Source organism: Ictidomys tridecemlineatus, chromosome 2 (genome assembly GCF_052094955.1).
Source record: "Ictidomys tridecemlineatus isolate mIctTri1 chromosome 2, mIctTri1.hap1, whole genome shotgun sequence".
NCBI lineage: Eukaryota > Metazoa > Chordata > Mammalia > Rodentia > Sciuridae > Ictidomys > Ictidomys tridecemlineatus.
In genome coordinates, this window is record NC_135478.1 from 71,856,940 (window position 1) to 71,880,260 (window position 23,321).

At 43.6% G+C, this 23,321-nt stretch overlaps 1 protein-coding gene across 16 annotated transcripts in view; it reads left to right on the forward strand.

Annotated features, from left to right (window-relative positions):
* Nucleotides 1-23,321, forward strand: part of Med15 (mediator complex subunit 15) — a 72,265-nt gene that overhangs the window by 32,619 nt on the left and 16,325 nt on the right. For 7 of the 16 annotated variants that reach the window (XM_078038794.1, XM_005334509.5, XM_005334511.5 and 4 more), the window contains 6 exons: nucleotides 2,591-2,642; nucleotides 4,302-4,331; nucleotides 5,852-6,064; nucleotides 16,501-16,736; nucleotides 18,242-18,574; nucleotides 20,028-20,159. In XM_078038794.1, coding sequence (XP_077894920.1) covers nucleotides 2,591-2,642; nucleotides 4,302-4,331; nucleotides 5,852-6,064; nucleotides 16,501-16,736; nucleotides 18,242-18,574; nucleotides 20,028-20,159 — 996 coding nt within the window. Of the gene's footprint in view, nucleotides 1-2,590; nucleotides 2,647-4,301; nucleotides 4,332-5,851; nucleotides 6,065-16,500; nucleotides 16,737-18,241; nucleotides 18,575-20,027; nucleotides 20,160-23,321 lie in introns of all 16 variants that reach the window. The other 9 variants (XM_078038785.1, XM_078038788.1, XM_078038792.1 and 6 more) reach the window with 7 other exon arrangements.

The following is a 23,321-nucleotide window of genomic DNA, read 5'->3' on the forward strand; positions in this document are numbered from 1 at the left end:
CCCTCTCAGATGCCTTGAGCCTTTTTTTTTTTTAATATATACTTTTTAGTTGTTGACGGACCTTTATTTTATTTATTTATATGTGGTGCTGAGAATCAAACCCAGTGGCTCACAGATTTGAGACTAGCGCTCTACCAATCCCAGCCCTCAAGCTTTTTTTTTAATGCTTTCATTTTCTCATCTGTGATCTGGGCATATCAGCAGCACTAGATAGCTGGGGTAATTAAAAGCATCGATATATGTATAGTCTTTAGAGAAGTGTTGTCAGGGGTGAGTGTCTTGAGTGTTGGCTGCTCTTGTTATGGAGTTATTTTTTTAATATTTTGTGGGGGGTTATAAATGGATATAGTACCTTCCTTTTATTTATTTATTTTTATATGGTGCTGAGGATCAAACCCAGTGCCTAACATATGCCAGGCAAGCACTCTTCCCCTGAGCCACAACCCCAGCCTCTATGGTATTATTGTTTATGGTCTTATAATAACAGACTTGGGTGTAGCCTAGACACTTTAAATTTTGATAATGAGCAGAGGAGTTGGAGGGAAGATAAGGTAGTAGTTACCTGCCCTTGCCCTTTTTTCTGGGACCATTATGACAAATAGGGTGCTTTGGATCAAGGGAGTACCATTATCTCTCTGTCTGGACAGGGACTGGAAATTCTCACCCGTAGGGAGATAAGTTAGGTACCATCATTCACAGCAGAAAATAAGCAGCTGGGGCCGTAAAAGATAGCCCAGCCCTGCGGGATCAGCAGTGCAATATCAGATGCTAGAACTGACCCATAGACTTAGCTCCACATATTCTTGGGTGACTTGCTTTTGGGAGAACATAAAAAATGTGTTTCATCCATTAGAAGGTTTCTTTACCATCAGGGTGACTTACTGACCCTTTTTCACACAAGGCATCTGTTGTCCTCTACCCAGCCTCAAATTTGCAGAGCTGGACTAGACCTTGATGGCTTCCCAGGTCTGGGCCAGGAGTGGCAGGTGGAAGTAGGCACTGTAGCATGGTAACATCTACTCATCTGACTACTGGCAGTGGGTGTAACTAGGATCTGCTTCTGTGCAGAAGGCATTAGGGACATGCTCTTGAGCATCGTTTCTCATGTCTTATATCTACGTAAACCTGTTTTTCTTTCATGATAATAGAGAAAACTCAACAGATTCTTTCAAGGTATGGCAGACCTACAAGGTAGTCCAGTCCCCTAATGAGAGGTCAGATGTGGACTGGCTGACTTCGAAGTTCTCTCCCCCTAGACCTGACTGCCTCGTTTCCATTCCCGGGTTTCCTTTGGCTCCTACAGTTCTATTGCTTCCACTTCCCAGGTCTTTCAGTACGTGGCATTGGTAGGCAACTGAGTATGTATGGGGGTCCCTTCTACCCCTAGCTGTTGTCTTTCCTACTAGAAATTATTGGGGCCATTAAAAGTTGGAGTACTGACAGAACCCCCTGAGGCTCTCTATGCTCCAGCAGTGCCTTCTTTTACCTTCATCTCCTCAGCAATTCCTCCCAGCTTCTTTCCACTGGTCCTTTTCTCCTTCCTGTTGTCCTGTTCTAATTACCCTAGCTGAAAAATAGCAGTGGGGTGGAGTGTGGAAATAGGTGAAGAGTGATAATGATGTAAATACAATATCTTTAGGTTTTAACCCACACCCAATTCATGTTTATTTTCTTGTCCCTTTTCTCTGCTGTCTTCTGTCTAGTGGACCCTCAGCACCACAGTGACTTAGGAGGATGATTGTGCAGCAGCATAGGAATAAGAGCTTCCCCCTTCTGGGCTGCCTTGTTAGAAGGATGGGTATTTCTAATGGAGAAGAAGCATGCTTCTCTGAAATAAGATTTTAACTCAGACATCCTTCTCGGTAGTGATTTCCCAGAATACCCTTGAGTGCCCACAGGACAGTTAGTGGAAGGCAGGCCCTTCTGGGCAGTTCCAGAAATGTGGCAGCTTAGGCAGGGCCTTGGCAGTCAGTGGCTTTTACCTGACACCTTTGAGTAGCATTTTGCTCCCTCCCTTGCCTGTGTAGCTAGCAGTGAAACATGGATTCCCAGCAGGCACAGCCAGGGGTGCCCCATGCAGATTTGTGTGCACATACCACATCAGCAAGGGAAAGGCAGCAACAGGCTGGTCATTAAAAACAAAAGCTCTTCCATACCAGTAGTGTAAAGACAGCAGTAGCCTGTACACTTCTGCTTCTGATAGGCCTTGACCTTAGGACACCTTCTTGTCCTCTCTGGACCTGATTTTGCCCTCTGTGACAAGAAGGGACTTGAGGTGACTCTCAGCTGAATGATTTTTCCATTTGTTTGGAGGAGCTGCCTTTTGAAGGCTCTCTGTACCTTTCTTTCTTTGTTTCTTTGTGCCTTTTATCAGCAGCAGAGCAGAGCACTGACAGCTCTCCTCTGAGAGATGGATTCCAGAGGAGGCTGAGCTGGGCTGAATGACTGCAGCCATCTCAGTTGGCCCCAGAGGCCAGCAGCCTTGAAGGAAGAACCTCTGGTTGGCCAGGGTTGAGGGGGTGGGATGGAAGAGTCACATGGCTATGCTTCTCCATTTGGGATTTAAACTGCTTCCTGTTTTTACTTTTAGGACGAATACCTTTCCCTCGTGGCCAGGCTCATTATCCATTTTCGAGATATTCGTAAGTAAGATTTCACATTTTCTGGTTTGTTATCACTGTGAGAGGCAAGTTCTATTGCTATCTGTTGGCGGCTCTCTGGGTGGATCTCGGTGTCTGAGTTGGAACATCTGTGTCAGCTTGTCTGCTTCTGGGAAATTCCTCACTGCATAGCATTTGATTCCAAATTCTCCATCCTCCCAGAGCCTGAGTCTCAAAAATGCTGATTCTGACATGGAAATGTTGGCCTAAAAGTGGTCTGTACTGTACTTCTGTTTTCACTTGTGTACTTGATCTCTGTTTTTATAGAAAGCTTTACACTCTGTGCAATTTAAATAAGCCATTTATCCTGGAACAGATGACATGCTTTCTTCCTTAATAATTTGCTTTATTCACCTATGTAGGCCTGATATAAATGTGTGTTTCTGTGACTTGAAGCTTCTGGGTCATCCTTCTAAGTCCCCACTCCTTGTTCCCTGCTATGTGGAGGGTTCCTTCACCTCATGTTGTGTCCCCCTGGCTTAGGGAATTCTGTTGTTCTCTCAGACTGACCAGGCAGTGGCCCCAGTTCTTAAATAGTTTTCAAGACATCCTGAGACAGATTTTTTGCGTGTGTGTACTTTCGTATGTTATGTGGAATCATGTGGACCTTGAGTGTTCCTGGGTGATGGTCGCCTCTGAAGGAAACTGATGCTGTTCGCTACTCTGGGCTCCAGCCAGCAGCCTTCCTACCCACCCTGGTTGTGTAAGCACCGGAGAGGTCAGAACTGTTTCATTTTGGTTTAGTGGCAGTCAGAATATAGGCTCTAGAAGTAGGTGCAGCTTTAGTTTCAGTCGATGAGGGCAGAGAGAGATAATGGAGAATCCCTGAGCTCTGTAGGGTTTGCTGCTTTCCACACTAACCTTTTACTAGAATGGTCACCAAGGTGGACTTCATGGGATTTCACTTTCTCTGGGGAATTTGGGAAGAACTTGGGAAAAGTAGAAGAGAAGGAACTAAAAGTCTGAGGAATAGGCAACTGAATGTCCTGAAATGAACATTCCTACCCTATGCTGTGCTCATCAGAACCTTGACCTAGTGACATATGGCTATATGGGTGTTCTGGACTCATATGGAAAGGCTGAGGAGGAAGCTTAGGGCTACCAGGTATCAGAGAAATTCTCCCCCATGTGCTGGGGCTAGCTAGATCAGTCAGTCTTGGGCAGCCTCAGTTCCTTCACCTAGGAAATGGAGATCTTCTTCATCAGAGTGATCTGAAAATGGAGGTATTATGAATTCTCAGGACTATTCTGGCTAGATCTTTCATGGTTTCTTGGTGTCCTCTTACAGTTTGTGCCTCAGGGCCTGAGAAGGAAGGAAAAGCAGAGTAGGCCCAAGGTACCTGAGACTTGGACATTTCCCAAAGGCCACAGGTGAACCTCCAAGTGGTGCCCTTTGCCCCCAGACCTCTTGCGTGTCCAGTCTGTCAGGAACTGACACCTCCTCCTGCGGTTGCCAAAACCAGTGGCTTCTTGGGGTTGTCTCTCTGAGATCTGTTTGCCTCGTTTCTAGGCAGGGTCAGTTCAGTTTTAGCAAATAACCTCTGGTCAAATGCCTACAAAGCTGACTTATCCCTGAAAATATGTGTTTATATAAGTTTGTTTACTTTGTTTTTCTGCTTGTGTTTTTTTTTTTATATATAGAAAACAAGAAATCTCAAGCTTCTGTCAGTGGTAAGAGTTTTTTCTTTTAAAATAAAGTCTTTCCCAACCTAAGATTTGGGGTGACAGGAATAAGATGGTGCATGCTTTGTGTGCATTTTCTGAGGAGAATGTTCAAAAGATCTCTAGCAGAGTGGAGGCTGAGTAGTCATGACTCAACCTCTCCTTCACTTTTCATTTTCTTGCAAACTGAAATCAGATGATGCCTCTCTGTCCAGGTTCATCCACCAAAAAGATTATAAAAACTCACAAAGTTCTTACTGTCTAAAAATACTGAGCTCCCTAAGAGAAAACTATAATCTGTAGAAGTATGTTTTAGATAATAGCTGTAAATTCATTTCCCTTAAGTTATATAAGATTTCTTTACAAGTTCAGAAATGTTTCTATTTTAATTTCAGGGTTTTATCACATAAGGGGAATTTTGGCAGTTGAGCTGTGGTCTCTGCTGACTGAGCTGCCAGTGAAGGGATTGAGCAAATCCATGCTGGCCAGCTGATCTCTAACCTGTCAGAAAGTATATGGGTTGAATCACTCTAGACAGCAGAGCTAAAATTGCCAGGTACCCTACCTCTCTGGGCCCTGTCTCAACCAGGACAGTGATTCTCAGACAATGGAGCCAGTTGGGATCAAGAACATGTGGCCTGGACTCTGGCTTTGATGTGTGGAGTCTTTAGGCACCACCCACTTCTGTGGCAGGGTGATCCAGGCAGGTCATACCTGTCTGCAGTAACCTTTTGCCATGAGTCCACACTGTTGTAATGATGGGTCAGCCTTCTTGTCTTTGATTGTGGCATTGCTCACTGAGCTGTGCTGCTCTGAGAGCTCTTCCCCTCAGCTCTCCGTGGAGCCCTCCTACACCTCTTAGTCTGCTCTGGTGTGCTGTTCTTGCCGCGGGACTGGCCTGGGGCAGTGTCCTGCAGAGACTTGGCAGCAGAGGTTGGGCACTGATGTGTCGGCATACTTGTACCCTCGCTGGGGAGTGTCTATCTAGCCCCTTCTACTTTTCTGATCTAGCCATCCTATTCCCACCTGCTAAGAAGTAAGTCCTCAGATTTTGTTGTCTCTGGAAGTCCCTCCTGGTTGTCATCTGCCCTCAAGGCCTCAGCCTGTTTTCACATTAGCTGCAGGCATCAGAGTGGTCCCTTTTTTTTTTTTTTCTTTTTTTTTTAGGTGTAGATGGACACAACACAATACCTTTATTTTTATGTGGTTCTGAGGATCAAACCCAGGCCCCTCCCATACTAGGCAAGCGCTCTACCACTAAGCCACAATCCCAGCCCCCAGAGTGGACCCTGGGACCCTGGCATAGGAGTGAGGAGCATGCTTCCTCCTTTCAAGGGTCTCTCATTCCAGCAGTAGTGACTGATACACCCAGAGTTCTCAGCATTTGGGAGGCTCCAGGACCCTGGCTTTCACCATTTGAGGCTTTGTGGGGCTAAAGCATATATATAGATGGGAGGAGGTCTGTGCCCCTTGAGCCTGCCCAATTCAGGGGCACTTTCCTGAGTTGCTACTGCCTTGTGTTCCCATAGACCCTATGAATGCCCTGCAGAGCCTGACTGGAGGACCTGGTACAGGAGCAGCCGGAATCAGCATGCCTCCTCGGGGCCCAGGACAGTCCCTGGGTGGGATGAGTAGCCTTGGTGCCATGGGGCAGTCAATGGCACTCTCAGGGCAGCCGCCACCTGGGACCTCAGGGATGGCCCCTCATGGAATGGCTGTGGTGTCTACAGCACCTCCTCAGAGTGAGTACCATACTTCCTAGAGAATTTGCAACTTTCTTTGCAGATAACACTGCATTTTACTCCTTTGCTTATGATGATATTAAGAAAAAGAGAAGTCACAAACAACTTGGTCCTTTTGTCTATATTGGGTATGGAGAGAAAAACTCCAAACCCTTTTTGAGCTACCAGAAGGGTTAAGTGATACTAGGTCCTTCTCCTAACCCTGGACAGGAGGAAGGATACTTGTAGGAGGTTGAGGAGGGCCTGGGACAACATCCAAAGAGTTGTTTTGTCATTGAAATAGAAACGTATGTTTCAGGGGGTTCTCAGCTATGGAGCAGTGCCATGTCAGCACCCCACCACCCCAGTCTGACAAGGGCTGTCTTTTCTAGTGCTGCTCTTGTACCTCAGTCAGTCCTGGCTGGTGGCTCACAGCCACATCTTCACTGGGCTCCCCTTCCTTGAAGAGGGTGCTTTGTCCTCTTTGCATCACTCTGTGGGATATGCCCCTGGTTCTTGTATGCAGCTGCTTTGGGGTGGGGAATCAGAGGACAAAGCACCTTTTCCTTCTGCTTTCCAGGATCCTTTTTGGTGTCCTCCTGATTCCCGTAGACTTTGATTCAGTACTTATAATGCACTGTGTCCACTGGAAAGTGCTTTAGTATTCCCCCCCGCCCTTTATGTAACTTTTTATTTTTGAAATAGTTTATCAGTCACAGGAAATTATAGACTAGCACAGAGAGTTCTCATGTGTCCTTCACTCAGTGTCTCCAGTGATAATGTTTTTAAAATTTTTATTAGTTATTTTTGGATCTTTATTTATTTGTTTATATGTGGTGCTGAGACTCGAACCCAGTGCCTCACACATGCCAGACAAGTACTCTACCCCAGCCCAGTGATAATATCTTAATTAGTATATTATCCAAAGTGAGAAATAGCACAGGGCTAGAAATAGTACAAGTTGAGATTTTCATTCAGACTTCACCAGGTTTTTTTTTTATTTTTTTGTTTTCCAGTTCATTTTTAAAATTTTATTATTTTTTTATTTATATATAAGAGCAGAATGCATTACAATTCTTTTTTTTAATTTTTATTTTTTTTTAGTCATACGTGACAGCAGAATGTATTTTGACATATAATAAATACATACATGGAATGTACATACATCAATCAATGTCTATTCTATTCTGCTGCCCTTCCTATCCTCCCTACTCCTCCCCTCTTCTCCCATCTTTTCTCTCTATCCAATCTAATGTGACACACTTTTTTTTCTTTTTCTCATATAACATTATATATGTATTCTGTATAACAATGAGGTTCTCCTTCCATCTTCTGTGCAACTCCCCTTCTCCCTCTTTTTCCCTCCCACCTTTCTTCCCTATTAAGTGGTAGTCTTCTTCTCATGCTCTTCCTCCCTATCCCATTTTGAGTCATCCCCCTTATATCAGAGAAGACATTCGGCATTTGTTTTTTAGGGATTGGCTAACTTCACTTAGCATAATACTCTAATGCCATCCATTTGCCTGCAAATGCCATGATCTTGTTATTTTTTAGTTCTGAGTAATATTCCATTGTGTATAAATGCCACATATTTTTGATCCATTCATCTATTGAAGGGCATCTAGGTTGGTTCCACATTCTAGCTATTGTGAATTGTGCTGCTAGACTTCACCAGTTTTTATATGCATTCCTGGATGTGCATATAAGAGTATATATAGCTCTGTGAGATTTCTTCACATGTGTAATCAAGCAGCCATCACTGTACACAGTATACAGAACTATTCCATCATCACCAACAAACAAACTCCTATATCATATCTGAGAAATTATATCCTCTCACACAGGGCATGATAGCTCAGACTTATAATCCAAGTGCTCAGAAGGCTGAGGCAGGAGAATCAGATGTTCCAGGCCAGCCTGGGCAACCTAGCAAAACCCTGTTTCAAAGAGGACTAGGGATGTAACTCATTGATGAAGTTTGCCTTATATTTTCAAGGCCCCAGGTTCAGTTCGCTATATTGCTAAGAAAAAGAAAAAAAATTGCACCTTCCCTCTAATCCGTGACAACTACCTATCTTCCTTTCCTCTCTACACTATCACTTTTCAGTTGTAGAAACAGACTTATATGATACATGACTTTTTGAGATTAGCTCTTGTATTCCTCATGATGCCCTTAAAATCCAAGCTGTACCTATAGTTCATTCCTTTAGTTGCTGTGTAGAGTGCCATGGAATGGATGTTTCATAATTATTAAACTTTAAAGGACATCTGGGTAGTTCCAGTTTTGAGCTATTAAAAATAAATATGCTGTGGACATCTGTATATAGGTTTTAGTGTTTGGGTATATTTTTGCCATGTATCTCACAGTAACCCTTTGAGGAGTGCAGAGCAGCTCTCCCTGCTTTGCCAGCGAGGCAGCTATAGCCAAGAACTGGAATTGCACTTGGGCCAAGAACTGGAATGGAAACTTCTCATCACTCACATGCCCCTACCTGTGTCGGGTTTCCTTCTCAGATGCTGCAAGCATCCTCCGTCCTACCTTCCTTGTCATTCCCTCTCTTATCTTCATTCTCTCCTTCTTACTGATTTCTTGCCATCTAACTCTTGGTACATTCCAATCTCATCCTTAGACGATCTCAGCTCTTCAGCACAATCTCCTGATTTCATTCACCTCATATACAAATGGGGTGAGTTTAGGCAAGGATATACAGAAGTTCCAGCACCTTTTACAGTATGATCTGTGTACTGTTTGGATTCCTTTTTAGATTTCTGTTTTATAATAGGAAATGGTTTTTAAATATATGAGTTTGGAGTGCTTACATGGTTTGCCTTATAATCCTAGTCTTTGTCTTGAACCAGTTATTTGTCAGAAATTCAGTGGTGAAGCTCTAGGATCCTGCCCACACCCTCCCTATTCTAACCTTGGCCCACATCCTGTTTTCAGCTTTCACGGGGCCTGGTCTACTGGGTGGCACTAATTGAAAGTTGATGTGTCTTCTTCTGCCGTCCTGTTACTGTTTCTGTCCCTCCCTGCTCTAGACTTCTTACCTCCTTGGCCTACCTGAAATAGGAGTGTTGCCCAATGAACATTTGATATCCCTTCCTGATGGCTTCTGCATACATCACTGCATGATTACTGTCTTTACCCAGTAAAGTCAAAGTGTGGATTTTTCAGGGACTCCCAAAAGGTAGGACAGGGGACACTGTCATTGTCTCCAGGTGACCAAGGTTAACAAGAAAATGCTGAGACTGCTAACTGTTCATATAGGTAGGGGCTGCAGTATAGGGTTGAAAGAAGGACTTTTTCCCCCCACTCTGTGTTTTTGCTCTGTAGCAAGTTTTGTACCATGTGAAAGGGACTTTAAAAATAATTTCTACGGCTGGGGATGTGGCTCAAGTGGTAGCCACATGGTAGCATGTGAGGCACTGGATTCGATTCTCAGCACCACATTAAAAAAAAAAGAGATTGTATGTCCACTTAAAACTAAAAAATTAAAAAAATAATAATAATTTCTAGCTGGACATAGTGGCACATGCCTGTAATCCCAGTGGCTCAGAAGACTGAGGCAGGAAGATTATGAGTTCAAAGCCAGCAAGGCTCTAAGCAACTCAGTGAGACACTATCTCTAAATAAAATATTAAAAAGGGCTGGGGATGTGGCTCAGTGGTAGAGCCCCCTGGGTTCATTTCCCAACACTTCAAATAACAAAACAAAAATAACTTCTACTTCTGGCTATGTGACAGACTGGGTATTGAAGACCCCTTCTCCTGAATACCTAGATCCTGATTAGGCTATACTTTGGAAGGCTAAATGTCGCTCACTGCTAGATGGGGAAAGCAAGTCTAGAATTCCTCTCTCCAGCTAGGATTTGTTCTGGAGCCTGTGGAACCCCCCAGCTGCCCTAGAGTCATCTTAGATTGCAGGAAAACACCTCCAATTTAAGCCTGTGAGAATTGCACAGATTAAGGTAATGTAGTGAGCACATAATCAAAAATGACCAGGTAGGAGAGGAAGCAGAGACACCATAAGGGAGAACAAAGATAATAAACAGATGTATAAGCTCTCAGGATCCACACCAGAAAATTGTTACATATGTACTGTCCACTCCACATGAATAAAGAAATAATGTGGACATGGTAGCGAAAGTCTATAATTCCATCAATTTGGGAGGCTGAGACAAAAGAATCTCAAGTTGAGGCCAGTCTCAGCAATTTAGTAGAGCCCTATGCAACTTAGATTCTGTCTCAAAATTTAAAATAAGGGCTGGGGACAGCAGAATAAAATACACATTATTATTGCTGTGGGTATATACATGACTGCATGACCAATGTGATTCTGCAACCTGTACATTCAGAAAAATGAGAAATTGTATCCCATCTGATTCAAATGTATGATATGTCAAGATCATTGTACTGTCATGTGTAACTAATTAAAACAAATTTTAAAAAAATCCCTAATAGCACTACAAAGGCCATCAGTTAGCTATTGCTGTGTTAAAAAAAAAAAAAAAGGCACCCCAAACTTTGTGTACCAATCATTTATTTATTTGGAGTTCTTCAAGTTTATTAATGGACTCTGGTTTTGAATGGGACCTTTGATGCATTTATGCTCAATAGTAAAAAAAAAAAAAAAAGAAGAAGAAGAAGGGCTGGGGATGTAGCTCAGTGGTACACTGCCCTGGGATAAATCCCTAGTACTGAGGAAAAGAAAAGAAATAAAAGATAGGGCATTTTCCCATCAGGAGTGACAAAGGAGATCTGAAAAGGACCCAGTGGAACTTGTAGAAATGAGAAATACAACATTGAAAGAAGAATGTATGGATAAGTGAACAGCAGATTCAATGGAACTGAAGAAAGAATTTGTAAACTAGAAGCTAGATCTGAAGAAATTACCTAGAATGAAGCACAGAGAAGAGGATGAGGAAAATACAAAAGCAAGGGCAAGAAATGTGGAAGATTGGGGCTGAAGTTGTGGCTCAGTGATTGAGCGCTTGCCTAGCATGCATGAGGCACTGTGTTCGATCCCCGGCACCACATAAAATAAATAAAGATATTGTGTTCAAATAAAAATATATTTTAAAAAATGTGGAAGATAAGAGCAGAAATATCTAGGCTGAGGTTGTGGCTCAGTGGCAGAGCACCACCTAGCACGTTCAAGGACCTGATGAGTTCATTCCTCAGCACCACATGAAGAAATAAATAAAGTGAAGGTATTGCATCTAACTGCAACTAAAAAATTTTAAAAAGAGCAAAAATATAACCAGATTCTAATCAAAGTTCTAGAGCACAAAATGGAGAGAACAGAAGAAAATAGTTCATGAAGAGGTAACAAAAAGCCAGCTGGACCAAGTGAACTAACTAGGTCACCTGTGTCTTAACCTGTTGTTGCAAAAATACAAACATCAAAGCCAGGAGAGTATCTTAGAAACAGCTAGTTCTGGTTAAAGGAACACTAAGTGAACTCCAGCAGTAGTATAAAAGGTGGTAAAATGTTAAGGCATTGGAAACAGAGCTGTCAACCATTGTGTGCCCGCAAATCTCATAAAAGGCGAGGGGAGACGAGATATTTTTAGATTAACAACATCTAGGACCTTCACCAAAAGGCTTTTTAAAAGGTATAGTCTTTTATTTGCTCACCATTTCCTCTTCCCCCTCAAGCCATCTTTTTGAGATATAAGGGAACAGTGGGAAAAGAGATAATAAACATGAGGGGTAGTAAATGTGTGTAAATCTAAGCCACTGATTCTCATCTGGGGCAGTTGTGTACCACAGAGACATCTAACAATGCCTGGAGATCATTTTGGATGTCACAACTATAGGGGTGCCACTGGCACATAGTGGGTAGAGACCAGAGATACTGCTAAAGCGTCTTACATAGAATGGTACCCCACAAAATAAAATTTAATTATCTGGGCCAAAATGTCAATAATGCTCAAAGCTAATTTCTACACAGCCTTGCTGCAATCCAAGCCTAATTTAAAAAGGGGTGGATGTGTGGCTCGGTGGTTACATGCCCCTGGGTTCAATCTCTAGTACCCCAAAATATAAAAAGTAGTAAATTGGGGAAAGAGGTTAAAGTATTGGTAAGCTCTCTTTCTTTTTTTTTTTTTTTTTAATGGTACCGGGGCGCTTAGCCACATCCTCACTCCACCACCACCCCACTTTTGGAGACCCCGTCTAGCTAAGTTGCTTAAAGACTGGCTTAGTTACTGGGGATTTAGCCCGGGGCACTGTATCACTGAGCTAAATCCCAGCCCTTCTTATTTTTAATTTTGAGACAGAATCTAAGTTGCTTGGGGCTCCACTAAATTGCTGAGGCTAGCCTCAACTTGAGATTCTCTTGTCTCAGCCTCCCAAACTTGTAATCCTCCTGGCCCCAAATTTGTTATCCTCCTGCCTCAGCCTCTTGAATTGCTCAGATGATTACAGGAATGTACTGTACCACCACACCCAGAAAACTCTATACTTTTAAATTATATAGACATTATAAAATTGAAAAATAATTGCTAAAAGAAAAGAAATAATTTGTAAATTTTTAAACAATAGAAAAAATGGAATAATGGAAAAAAATGACAAACAATCTAAACAGCACACAAAGTCCAAGCCAGTCATTCAAAGAAAATACAGTCTAAAATAAAAAAGCCGTTGCAGTGGTGCACTCCTGTAATCCCAGCAACTCAGGAAGCTGAAGCAAGAGGATTGTAAATTCAAGGCCAACCTGAAAACCTAGCAAGGCCCTAAGGAACTTAGCCAGACCCTGTCTCAAAAAAAGGGGGTTTTGGGGATTAGGGAATGTGGCTCATTGGTTAAGCACCCTTGGGTTCAGTTCCTGAAAAGGAAAAGATGAGAAGAGGCAAATAGAAATATGTTTAAAAATGTGAGTATATCAGGGCTGGGGTTGTGGCTCTGCGGTAGCTCATTTGCCTGGCATGTATGAGGCACTGGGCTCGATTTTCAGCACCGCAGTTAAATGAATAAAATAAAGGTCTATCAACAACTTAAAAAAATAATTTTTAAAAAATGTAAGTAATAATAGTAAATGTGAATGATCTAAGTTTTTCCTGCTAAAAGACGAAAAACCTGAAATTGAGTAGAACTGTAAGGAAATAGTACAACTGTGTTATCCTTCAGGAAACACAGTGTAACAAAAAGATACAAAAATAGAAGATGAACAGATTTATTGGACAAGTACCTCAGTTACTTCTTTTGTTATTGTTAGTTAAGCAGACAAAAATTGAAATGTTCAGAGAAGCTACGAACAATGTAATGAGCAACTTAAGCTAAGCACAGCATGGAACAAATATGTTTACAAAAATTAACCATAAAGCAAGCCTCAAAAATTTAAAGGATTATTGTCATTCTCATGTTTTCTGAATTCTAAACAGAGTTACAAGTCTGTATCTAAAACGTAAATATAATACTTGTTACACCTACCAGGAATGGCTAAAATAAATCATATGACAATATCAAGTGCTGATGATGGTGAAACTGAAACACTCATATATTGCAGATGGTAAAATTCAGTACAGCTTCTTTAAAAAGGAAACATGTACTTCAGCCATAACATTCCTGGGTATTTATTGCATAGAAATGGAAACTTCCCATAAAAACTCATGCAGAAGCTGGAAGTGGTGGCTCATACCTGCATTCCCAGCAGCTCAGGAACTGAGGCAGAAGGATCACAAGTTCAAAGCCAGCCTCAGCAGAAGCCAGGCACTAAGCAACTCAGTGAGACTGTAAATAAAATATGAAATAGGCTGGGGATGTGGTTCAGTGGTCAAGTGCCCCTGAGTTCAATCCCCGGTACTCATAAAAACAAAAACAGAAAGACTCAGCACAAGTGCTTATAGTTTGTTTTGTTTGTTTTGTAGCACTAGGATTTGAACCCAGGGATACTCCAACACTGAGCTCCATTCACCAGCCCCTCTTTATTTTGAGATAGGTCTTGCTGAGATGCTTAAGCTGGCCTCAAACTTGCAATCCCACTGTCTCAGTCTTTCAAGTTCTGGGATTACAGATTGTGTACCACTGTACCTGGCTTATAGTTTTATTTGTAATATACTGAATCTGCAGTCATCTCAGATGCCCTGAGTAGTCAATATTCATACCATGGAATAATACTTGGCAGGAGGAGCTATTGGTATCACTAGAAAGTGGATGATCTTCAGAGAATTATGTGGAAGAAAAAAAAAAAAAAAGGCCAACCCGAAAGAGTTCATACTGTGTCATTTTCTTAGTATGTAACATTTTAAAACTATTTTATATAATTTTGAAGTGACAAAATTTTGGAAAAAGAGGGCGCCTTAGTAGTTGTTGGATCTTGAGGAGCAGAGTTGTTTGAAGGGAGGTGACAACTGAGGGATCTATAGGATATTGGAATTGTTTAGTGTCTTACTCTGGAGGTGGCTGAATGGGGACAGGTGATAAAATTTGTATAGAATTTAGTACAATGCCCACAAAATTTAGCACACATATTTTTTTTTTTTTTTTTTTTTTAGTTTTCGGCAGATACAACATCTTTGTATGTGGTGCTGAGAATCGAACCCAGGCCGCATGCATGCATGCCAGGCGCAGGCGAGCGCCCTACCACTTGAGCCACATTCCCAGCCCCTTTAGCACACATTCTGATTGTGATGTTACAATTTTACAAAATGTTATCATTGGCGAAACTGGTCCAAGCATACAAAAGATTTCTCAGTCCATTCCTTCACTTTTTTTTTTTTAACAGCTTGATCGATTCTTATTAGTATATAATTCGTCCATTAAAAATGCACCAGTTGGGGCTGGAGTTGTGGCTCAGTGGTAGCATGCTTGCCTGGCATGCATGAGGCAGTGGGTTCAATTCTCAGCACCACATACAAATAAATAAAGGTCCATCAACAACTTTAAAATATTTTTTTAAAAAATGCACCAGTCAGTGGTTTTTTGTTACAGTCACAGTTACACAGACATCACCACAATCAATTTTAGAACATTTTTATCACCTCAAAAGAAACCTTGCTGTGGAAAATCTTGTGACTGTTATATCAGTATTGTTAACAGTAGCCCCAAAATGGAAACAAGCCATATGTCCATCAGCTGATGACTGTTGAACAAAATATGGTAAATCCATATAATGGAATGTTATTTGGCAATAAAATATCAGTAAAGCAGATAATAATCTACAACTTCTTTTGGTATTTTTTTTTTCCTTTGGTACCAGGGATTGAACTTAATCACTGAACCACATGTCCAAACCGCCCCCGCACACCATTTTTTTTGTGGGGTGGGTGGGAGACAGAGTCTCACTAAGTTGCTCAGAGCCTCACCAAGTTGCTGAGGCTGGCTTTGAACTTGTGATCCTTCTGCTTCAGCCCAATTTGATGGGATTACAGTTGTGCGGTACTGCACCCAGCTTGTTTGATGCCATTCATTTGAAATGTCCACAATAGGCAAATCCACAAAGATAGAAGATTAGCATTGCTAATGCTGATGATCAGAGACTGCCTTTTGTCCATCCAAAAGACTTAGTTGGATCTGGGGTTGTGCCTCAGTAGTAGAGCACTTGCCTTGCATGTATGAAGTACTGGGTTTGATCCTCAGACTTAGTTGGCCCTTGTTTCTTCTTCCATGGTACTAGGAATCCATTCTACCACTGAGCTACATCTACAGCCCCCCAACTTCTTGGTTTTTGTTACCAGGGATTGAACTCAAGGACACTCAACCCATTCCCAGCCCTATTTTGTATTTTATTTAGAGACAAGGTCTCACTGAATTGCTTAGCGCCTCACTAAACCCTTTGAACTCACAATCCTCCTGCCTCAGCCTCCCAAGCCACTAGGATTACAGGCATGCACCGCTATGCCCAGCTTCCCAGTCCCTTTTATATATATATATATTTTTTTTTTAATATAGATTTTTTAGTTGTAGATGGGCACAATACCTTTATTTTATTTATGTATTATGTGGTGCCTAACACGTACAATCCTAAGACTCTGCCACTGAGCCACAATCCCAGCCCTATTTTATTCTTTTTTATGTGGTGCTGAGGACCAACCCAGTGCCTCACACATGCTAGGTGAGTGCTCTACCATTGAGCTACTACAACCCCAGCCCTTTTGTTTTTTATTTTGAGACAGGGTCTTGTTGTGTATCCCCAACTGGCCTTGAACTTGATCCTTCTGCCTTAGCCTCCTATATAGCTGGGATTACAGGACTATGTCACTGGGCATTGGCCCTTTTCTCTTTGATTGTTATAGAGTAATTCATGATAGTAAATTGACACAAATTCCACTTCCTGTCTGATCAGGAGTGTTCAGGTTCCAGCAGCAGTCTGGGCAGGAAGCTCTACCCAAATTCCCTTCCTGTCTGCAGAGCAGCTGTGTCAGTGGAGCCTTGGCTTGCTACTGCTTCCCTTACCATGCAGCCTGGGGCAGCCATTGGGTTGACTTGGGCCTAAATCTGGGTCTCCTCTTCAGCTCAGCTCCAGCTCCAGCAGGTGGCACTGCAGCAGCAGCAGCAACAGCAGCAACAACAGCAATTCCAACAGCAGCAGGCTGCTCTACAGCAGCAGCAACAGCAACAGCAATTCCAAGCGCAGCAGAGTGCCATGCAGCAACAGTTCCAGGCAGTGGTACAGCAACAGCAACAGCTCCAGCAGCAGCAGCAACAGCAGCAGCACCTGATTAAGTTGCACCATCAAAACCAGCAACAGGTACAGTGTTCCCCTATTCTCACATTGTAATTCCTTTTTTTAGTCCTTGAGCCTGGGACAGGTGGCAGCCACAGTGCTAGGTGCAGGAACCCAGAGACAGCAAAGGTCCTCTTGATAACCTTGCTACCTGCTCTGCTTCATGGACCAGAAATGTGTTGATTAGGCAAGAGAAATAATCTCTAGCTTAGTAGGAAAGTACTGTGATTATAGGAAGAGGCCTCTCAGTCAGGTTCCAGGTATCTTGCTGCAGGCCTACTATGTGCTGTGGGAACTGTAAGAGCGTTGCAAAAGATTTAATTGGCATGAGAAGGGAGACTTGGGGGATGTTTGAATCATGCTGTGGACATATTTCTTGTCCCTTTCTTTCTTTTTTTTTTTTTTTTTTTTTTTTGGTGGTACTAGGAATGTAACCCAGGGCACTCTACCATTTTTTTTTTTTAAAGAGAGAGAGAGAGAGAGAGAATATTTTAATATTTATTTTTTAGTTATTGGCAGACACAACATCTTTGTTTGTATGTGGTGCTGAGGATCGAACCCGGGCCGCATGCATGCATGCCAGGCGCAGGCTAGTGCGCTACCGTTTGAGCCACATCCCCAGCCCTCACTCTACCATTGAGTTACATGCCCAGCCCTTTTTTTATTTTTGTTTTGAGACAAGGTCTCACTAAATTGCTCAGGTTGACCTCAAACTTGGGATCCTCCTGCCTCAGCCTCCCAAGTTGCTGGTATTACAGATATGTGCCAATGGGCTTGGCCTGGACACTTTCTTTTGAGGACATAGGCACTTCCTCTTTTGTCTGTGTCTTGGTGTCTGAGCATAATATCTGTTCCTCCTAGAGATGGTGTTCTATAGGGGAGTGGAAATTTCATATTAAACACCCTGTTGATCAGAAGCTGCTTTGTTCTCCCATGGTTTGCAGTTGTTAAAATTTAGATGTTTCAGCATCTGTCCTCATGGCAGGTGTTGGCTAAGGGAGAGAAGCTCCAGGGGTGCCTCTAAACCTGCTGCCTACTCTCAATCTAGAAGACTCTTCTCTCAGAGCTGACAGTGACTCGTCTGCCCCATCCTGAAAAGCAGATATTGACTATCCTCATGCGGAGGCTTGTGTATTGCTGATCACTATAGGGACAAAACAGCATCATTGGAAAGGCTGCAGATATCAGTTGCCCAATCTTATAGGCCACCTGTGGGACTACATCTATTCTTTATTACTCTTTCTTAAACCTAGTTATTTCTCTTGGGCCATCCCAGGGTGGACCTTCTTCCAGTGTCCACATCTAGGGAGGTGCTACCTGTCTGGGTCTGACCATGGCACAGGCACACACTCGTCGTATTGTAAGTATCTGAAAGACTGCTGGCATTTGACCTTGGGTGCCCAGAGCCCTTTTATGGGACATGTTCGCCTCCCCAAGTAAGAGGTCAACTGGTCAAAGGTGGCACAGGGAAGAACTGGCCCTACAGAAACTAATGGATAGTAACCAAGTGCTGCTTGTTCTGTCTCTAGATACAGCAGCAGCAGCAGCAGCTACAGAGAATGGCACAGCTGCAATTACAACAGCAACAGCAGCAGCAACAGCAGCAGGCTTTGCAGGCCCAGCCACCAATACAGCAGCCACCAATGCAGCAACCACAGCCTCCCCCCTCCCAGGCCCTGCCTCAGCAGCTGCCACAGATGCATCATGCACAGCACCACCAGCCACCGCCACAGGCTCAGCAGCCCTCAGTTGCACAGAATCAACCATCACAACTCACGCCACAGTCACAGAACCAGCCTTTGGTGTCTCAGGCTCAAGCCCTCCCTGGACAGATGTTGTACCCTCAACAGCAGCTGAAATTTGTAAGTATCCAAGCCAAGCCCATGGTAGAGCACATGCACCCCTTATGGTGTCATATGGCTAGTGGCTCTGTCAGCATTGGTGTCAAGTTCCTTAGCTATAGATAATATGTCCTTTACATGCTAGGACTTGGGTAGCTTGTCCTCATGCTGGCCCTCACATTTGACTCTAGTATAAATTGAAGGAATGTGTGTACTGAGAGCTACTTTTACATGCTCCATGGGGGTGTCCCATCTTCCAAGACAATTTCAGTGGTGACTGGGAACTTCAAGGTAGTGGATGATTAGGTTGACAAGTAACCTCACCATGTGGGAGAATGTCCCACAGGATCCATCAGGTGTCCATGTGTTTGAAGTTATGTTCTGAGCTAAGGTTTGTATGCATGTATGTGTGCATACACTCACATGTATACTGGGATTGGAAAATAGGGCATGCCAAGCACATGTTCTGCCATTGGTCCACACTCCCAGCCCTGAGCCAAGATCTTTTAGCCTTGTCATTACCATATTTTTGAGAAGAATATTCATAAAATATAATTATTTTCAGTCTCATTGTACATCTCTATACAATGTAAATACAGTCCATGACATAGAGGACAGATTATCACTACCAAGACAGAGGTGGCCATGATGGGGACCATATTTTGGACATCTTCTCGGCTCCCTTGGTGTTTGTGGCCTTTTCTCTTTTGTGATTCATTAAGTGGCATGGGGCCAGGGGCCTCACCTGAACTGAGTATCAGGGTGAAGAGGAGGTCCCACAGAGGCAGACTGGGAGGGTTTTGAGGAACAGTCACTCACCTGTCACATGAGAGACACCCCCCAATCCTGGCATCCCTACTAGGACCTGAACCTTTGTGTGGTAGGGTGTGTCCCCTTTTGGAATTGGGTCTTGCGGCTTGGAGACATCTAGGGAGGTGCTACCTGTCTGTGTCTGACCAAGGCCTACCTCATTCCTGTGGAGGTCCCTCAGTTGCCTACTTTTCCTCTCTGCCTGTTGCCCATACTTGTTTTTCTAGCTGAGCCTGGTACTGGCTGGCCAGACCTGGTTTCCTTCAAGGAGTATGGGTTCTGTTTAGGGATCTCATGGACCATCAGCATGTTTGGCCAGAGAATAAGCAGGCTGGACACTGCTCACCTCCAGACATGGCTTTGCTTGCAGTCATGCTTTAACAGGTGTATGGAGGGTCCCAGTGGGAAGGCTGCACTGCTGCTCGCCAGATATGGGAGATATGGGGCTCAGCTCCACCAACTCAGAACTTGGCTGGTATGGGATTTTTCTGATGACCTTATAGGATCAGCGATGGCTAGTAAGGTGACATCGTAGCCCATGAAGTCAAGAAAGTTCCATCCTTAATTCTTAAAGGTTCAGTTCTCAAAAGCTGCCATAGAGATAGTGGTACTCTGCTCTCTGCCCAAAGTTGCTCCAAAATACATTCTCCCTTCCTTCCTCAAGGTGCGAGCTCCGATGGTGGTCCAGCAACCGCAGGTGCAGCCGCAAGTGCAGCCCCAGGTACAGCCCCAGGTACAGCAGCAGGCAGCTGTGCAGACAGCTCAGACTACCCAGATGGTGGCTCCTGGAGTCCAGGTGAGGGACTTTGGGAGTTAGGAGCTTCTTTAATCACTAGCACACAAAGCTGTACAAGGGTCCTGGTTGGCTTATTCGCCTAGTTGGTAAAGCATGAGGAATCCTCTCTCCTTTCCCCTCTATGAGATAACTTCAAGATCCTCAGGGTAGCCACCTCTGCTTGGTCATTACTGGGACCCAACCAACTGCCTAGAATAAACATCCTTCATCTTCCTGTCTTTCTACCAGACTGAAAAGGTACATTAGAGAGGAGAGCACCACAGTTTCATCCACATTTCATCTTCCATTTGAGCTTCCTGTATAGAACTGACTGCTAGCTCTCTAAAAACTAGGAAGAGGATGGAAACAGTATTGGGCACCTGGCTCTAGAATCCATGCACCAGGCGTGTGCCACAGTAGCAGTATAGGAGAGGGCATCCTTGTCTTTGCTCTGCCTTCAGGGATTTGTTCACTACGTGGGCAGAAGTGTGCACCAATTCCTTGTTGCTGACTGGCACAATCCCATTCTCTGCATATCAGGTACCAGTGAGTGGAATGGTGGCATATAGGATGTTTTTTCTAACCTTGCCTAGTGTCTAGGGATTAGACATCCAGGGTCCCTAGGACTTGTCTCTGATACATGTGCCTCACCTTCATGCTGGTGATAATGTTAGGAGACATCTAGTTGAATCCTGGATCCTTCCTGGGTCCACATGCTAGTCTTGATTCAGAGGGGTTTAGCTTTAGGAAAAAATCAGAACATATTGGTTGATGTAGTGAGGCTTTTGCTGGATGCTAGCCCACAGCTGGCACTCTTAGTGTATCTTGCTGCTCTCAGGAAACCGTCAGCTGTGTTCTTGCAGTGCTTACCTGTGAACCTATTGAGCTTGGTGGCCAGTTGCACAGAACTTGTGTGTCAGGTACTTCAGGATGTGGTATATCCTTTGTGTCAGACATCATTTCACTCTGGGGAGGAAGTAATAGCCCTTCTTGGTTCCCACTGCATTGCTCAAGTCCTGGGACCCTGCCTGAGACATGTACCAATAGAGACATTTGGCTACAGCTACTTACAACCTTCCTCTAAGTGACCTGGGCCCAGGGTGCCCATATCACCTGCCTGCTCAAACGGGGCCTTGTGTGAAATGCAACATAGACTTCACGGTTGTAGCTAGAAAAGGCTGACCAGCCTGTGTGAGGTTGAAAGTCATCTTCACTACCACTGCTGTATGTCTTAAATGTGTTCTCAGGCCTCCTGGGGAATTCTTCGTCTTGGTCTGCTGTACAAAGGAGTTGAGAGTGTGTTCAGAGTCAGCAGTAGTGGCACATGGTAACTACCCTGCCAATGGAAGCCACTGCCCTTGCTGCTTTTTGACCTTGGAACCCACTTCATGGAAAACTCTGCACCTCTGGCCTAACTAGTATGAAAGGGAGAAGTTACCTTTTCATCCCATGTTTGGAAAACTAGCAGCCATGGAACGGGCAACATATGCAGCTAGTGTGCTGACTTTTTGATGGGCTGCTAGTTCAAGGGAATGTATACTCTGTCGCTTTGCTAGCATTCATCAGCTGCCAGAAGCAGAATGCCAACTGTGTATGCTCAGTACCCTGCACTGAGCTTCTGTGTAGGATGTGTAGCTCTTCTGCTAATTCCACACCCCCCTGCTTTTGGTGGAGGCCCTGTTCTAGCATGGACTCATGGCCAGCCATGGGCACAGTCACCTCTGTAGCACACAACCTGATTATTAATTGTCTCCCAACCCATTCAAATACACACTGAGAGTCAGTGGCAGATAGAGCTAAGGTGAGGTTGGGCCCTGGCCAGTCTATTCACGTAGGTACTATGGAAAGCTTTCAGGATCTCTAGAAAGTAGTTACTATCTTGGTTTATCTCCAAGTGGGTTTTGTTTTCTGGAGATTGTGCCTTCAGTGTTTTCAGTAATGTGAGCCACTTCCCCTACAATGCCCTGTGACTTTTGTTGTTGTATGGTGGAATTGCCAAGTGCTGGTGGCAGAGCTTCATAGGTTCTCAAAGCCCAGGAATAGAGAGTACATGTCCATATTCTGCTTTTTTAGGGCTGATACGGCATACAAAGATTTGGTCCTTCTCCTTCTACAGGTTTTCTTGCAGTCCTTAATCTTGTCATGTTGCATTTTCTCATGTAGGCTGGTTAGTCAAACTCATTAAGTTGTTCTGGTAACAGCAGGATCCTGGGATTATGGCTTGGTGGGACAAGCCCTCCTGAGGGGGCATTCTTGGATTCATAGCCTTCCTTTGGAACCTGGGTTACCACAGAAGACAAAGAGAGACCACGGTATTCTGATCTCTAAAACTTTATATGTGATAACTATATCAGATAGAAAGTAGGGAGAAATGTAGAAGAAACAGTCTAGAGAGAAACAGTTTGGTGTCCCCTTTCTGGTTCTTTCACATTGTCAAAGTCTTACTGTCTGGGGTTTTATGTCCATTATCTTCCATGTTAGTATATAAGTGAAATGTTCTGTTGCATTTTAGTCAATTTTCTTTTACTATAGCAAAATGTCTGAGATAATGTTAAAAAGGGTTTATTTGACTCAGAGTTTTGGAGGTTTTAGCCCATGTTGGCTTGGACCAATTACTTTTGAACCTTTGGTGAGGCAGCACATTAGGGCAAGGAGTATGTTGTAGAGCAAGCTGCCACTGGATTGTGGTCTGGAAGCAAAAGAGAGGAAGAGATCAGCTTTCCACAGTCTCCCTGAAGGGCATACCCATATTTAGCCAAAAACTTTCTGTAAGGCCCTACATCTTAAAGCTTCCACTGCCTTCCAATAATGCCAAACTAGGAACCAAGCCTTTTAATTTTTTTTTTTTTTTTTTTTTTTTTTTTGCATTGCTGGGAATGGATAGTCTTACAGATGCCAGGCAAACACTCCACCAGTGAGCTATGCCCTAGACCTGGAACCAGACTTCTAACACATGGGCTTGTGGGGGACATTCCAGACCCAAAGTATAGCATCCTATAATTAGAAACCACTGGTCAGGCTGGATTGTGGCTCAGTGGTAGAGCACTCGGTAGAGCACTCGCCTAGTACAGGCGGGACCCAGATTCGATCCTCAGCACCACATAAAAATAAAGGCATTGTGTTAAAAAGGAAAAAAAAAAAGAAACCACTGGTCAGCATTATTTTGAGTGACTATACAATACT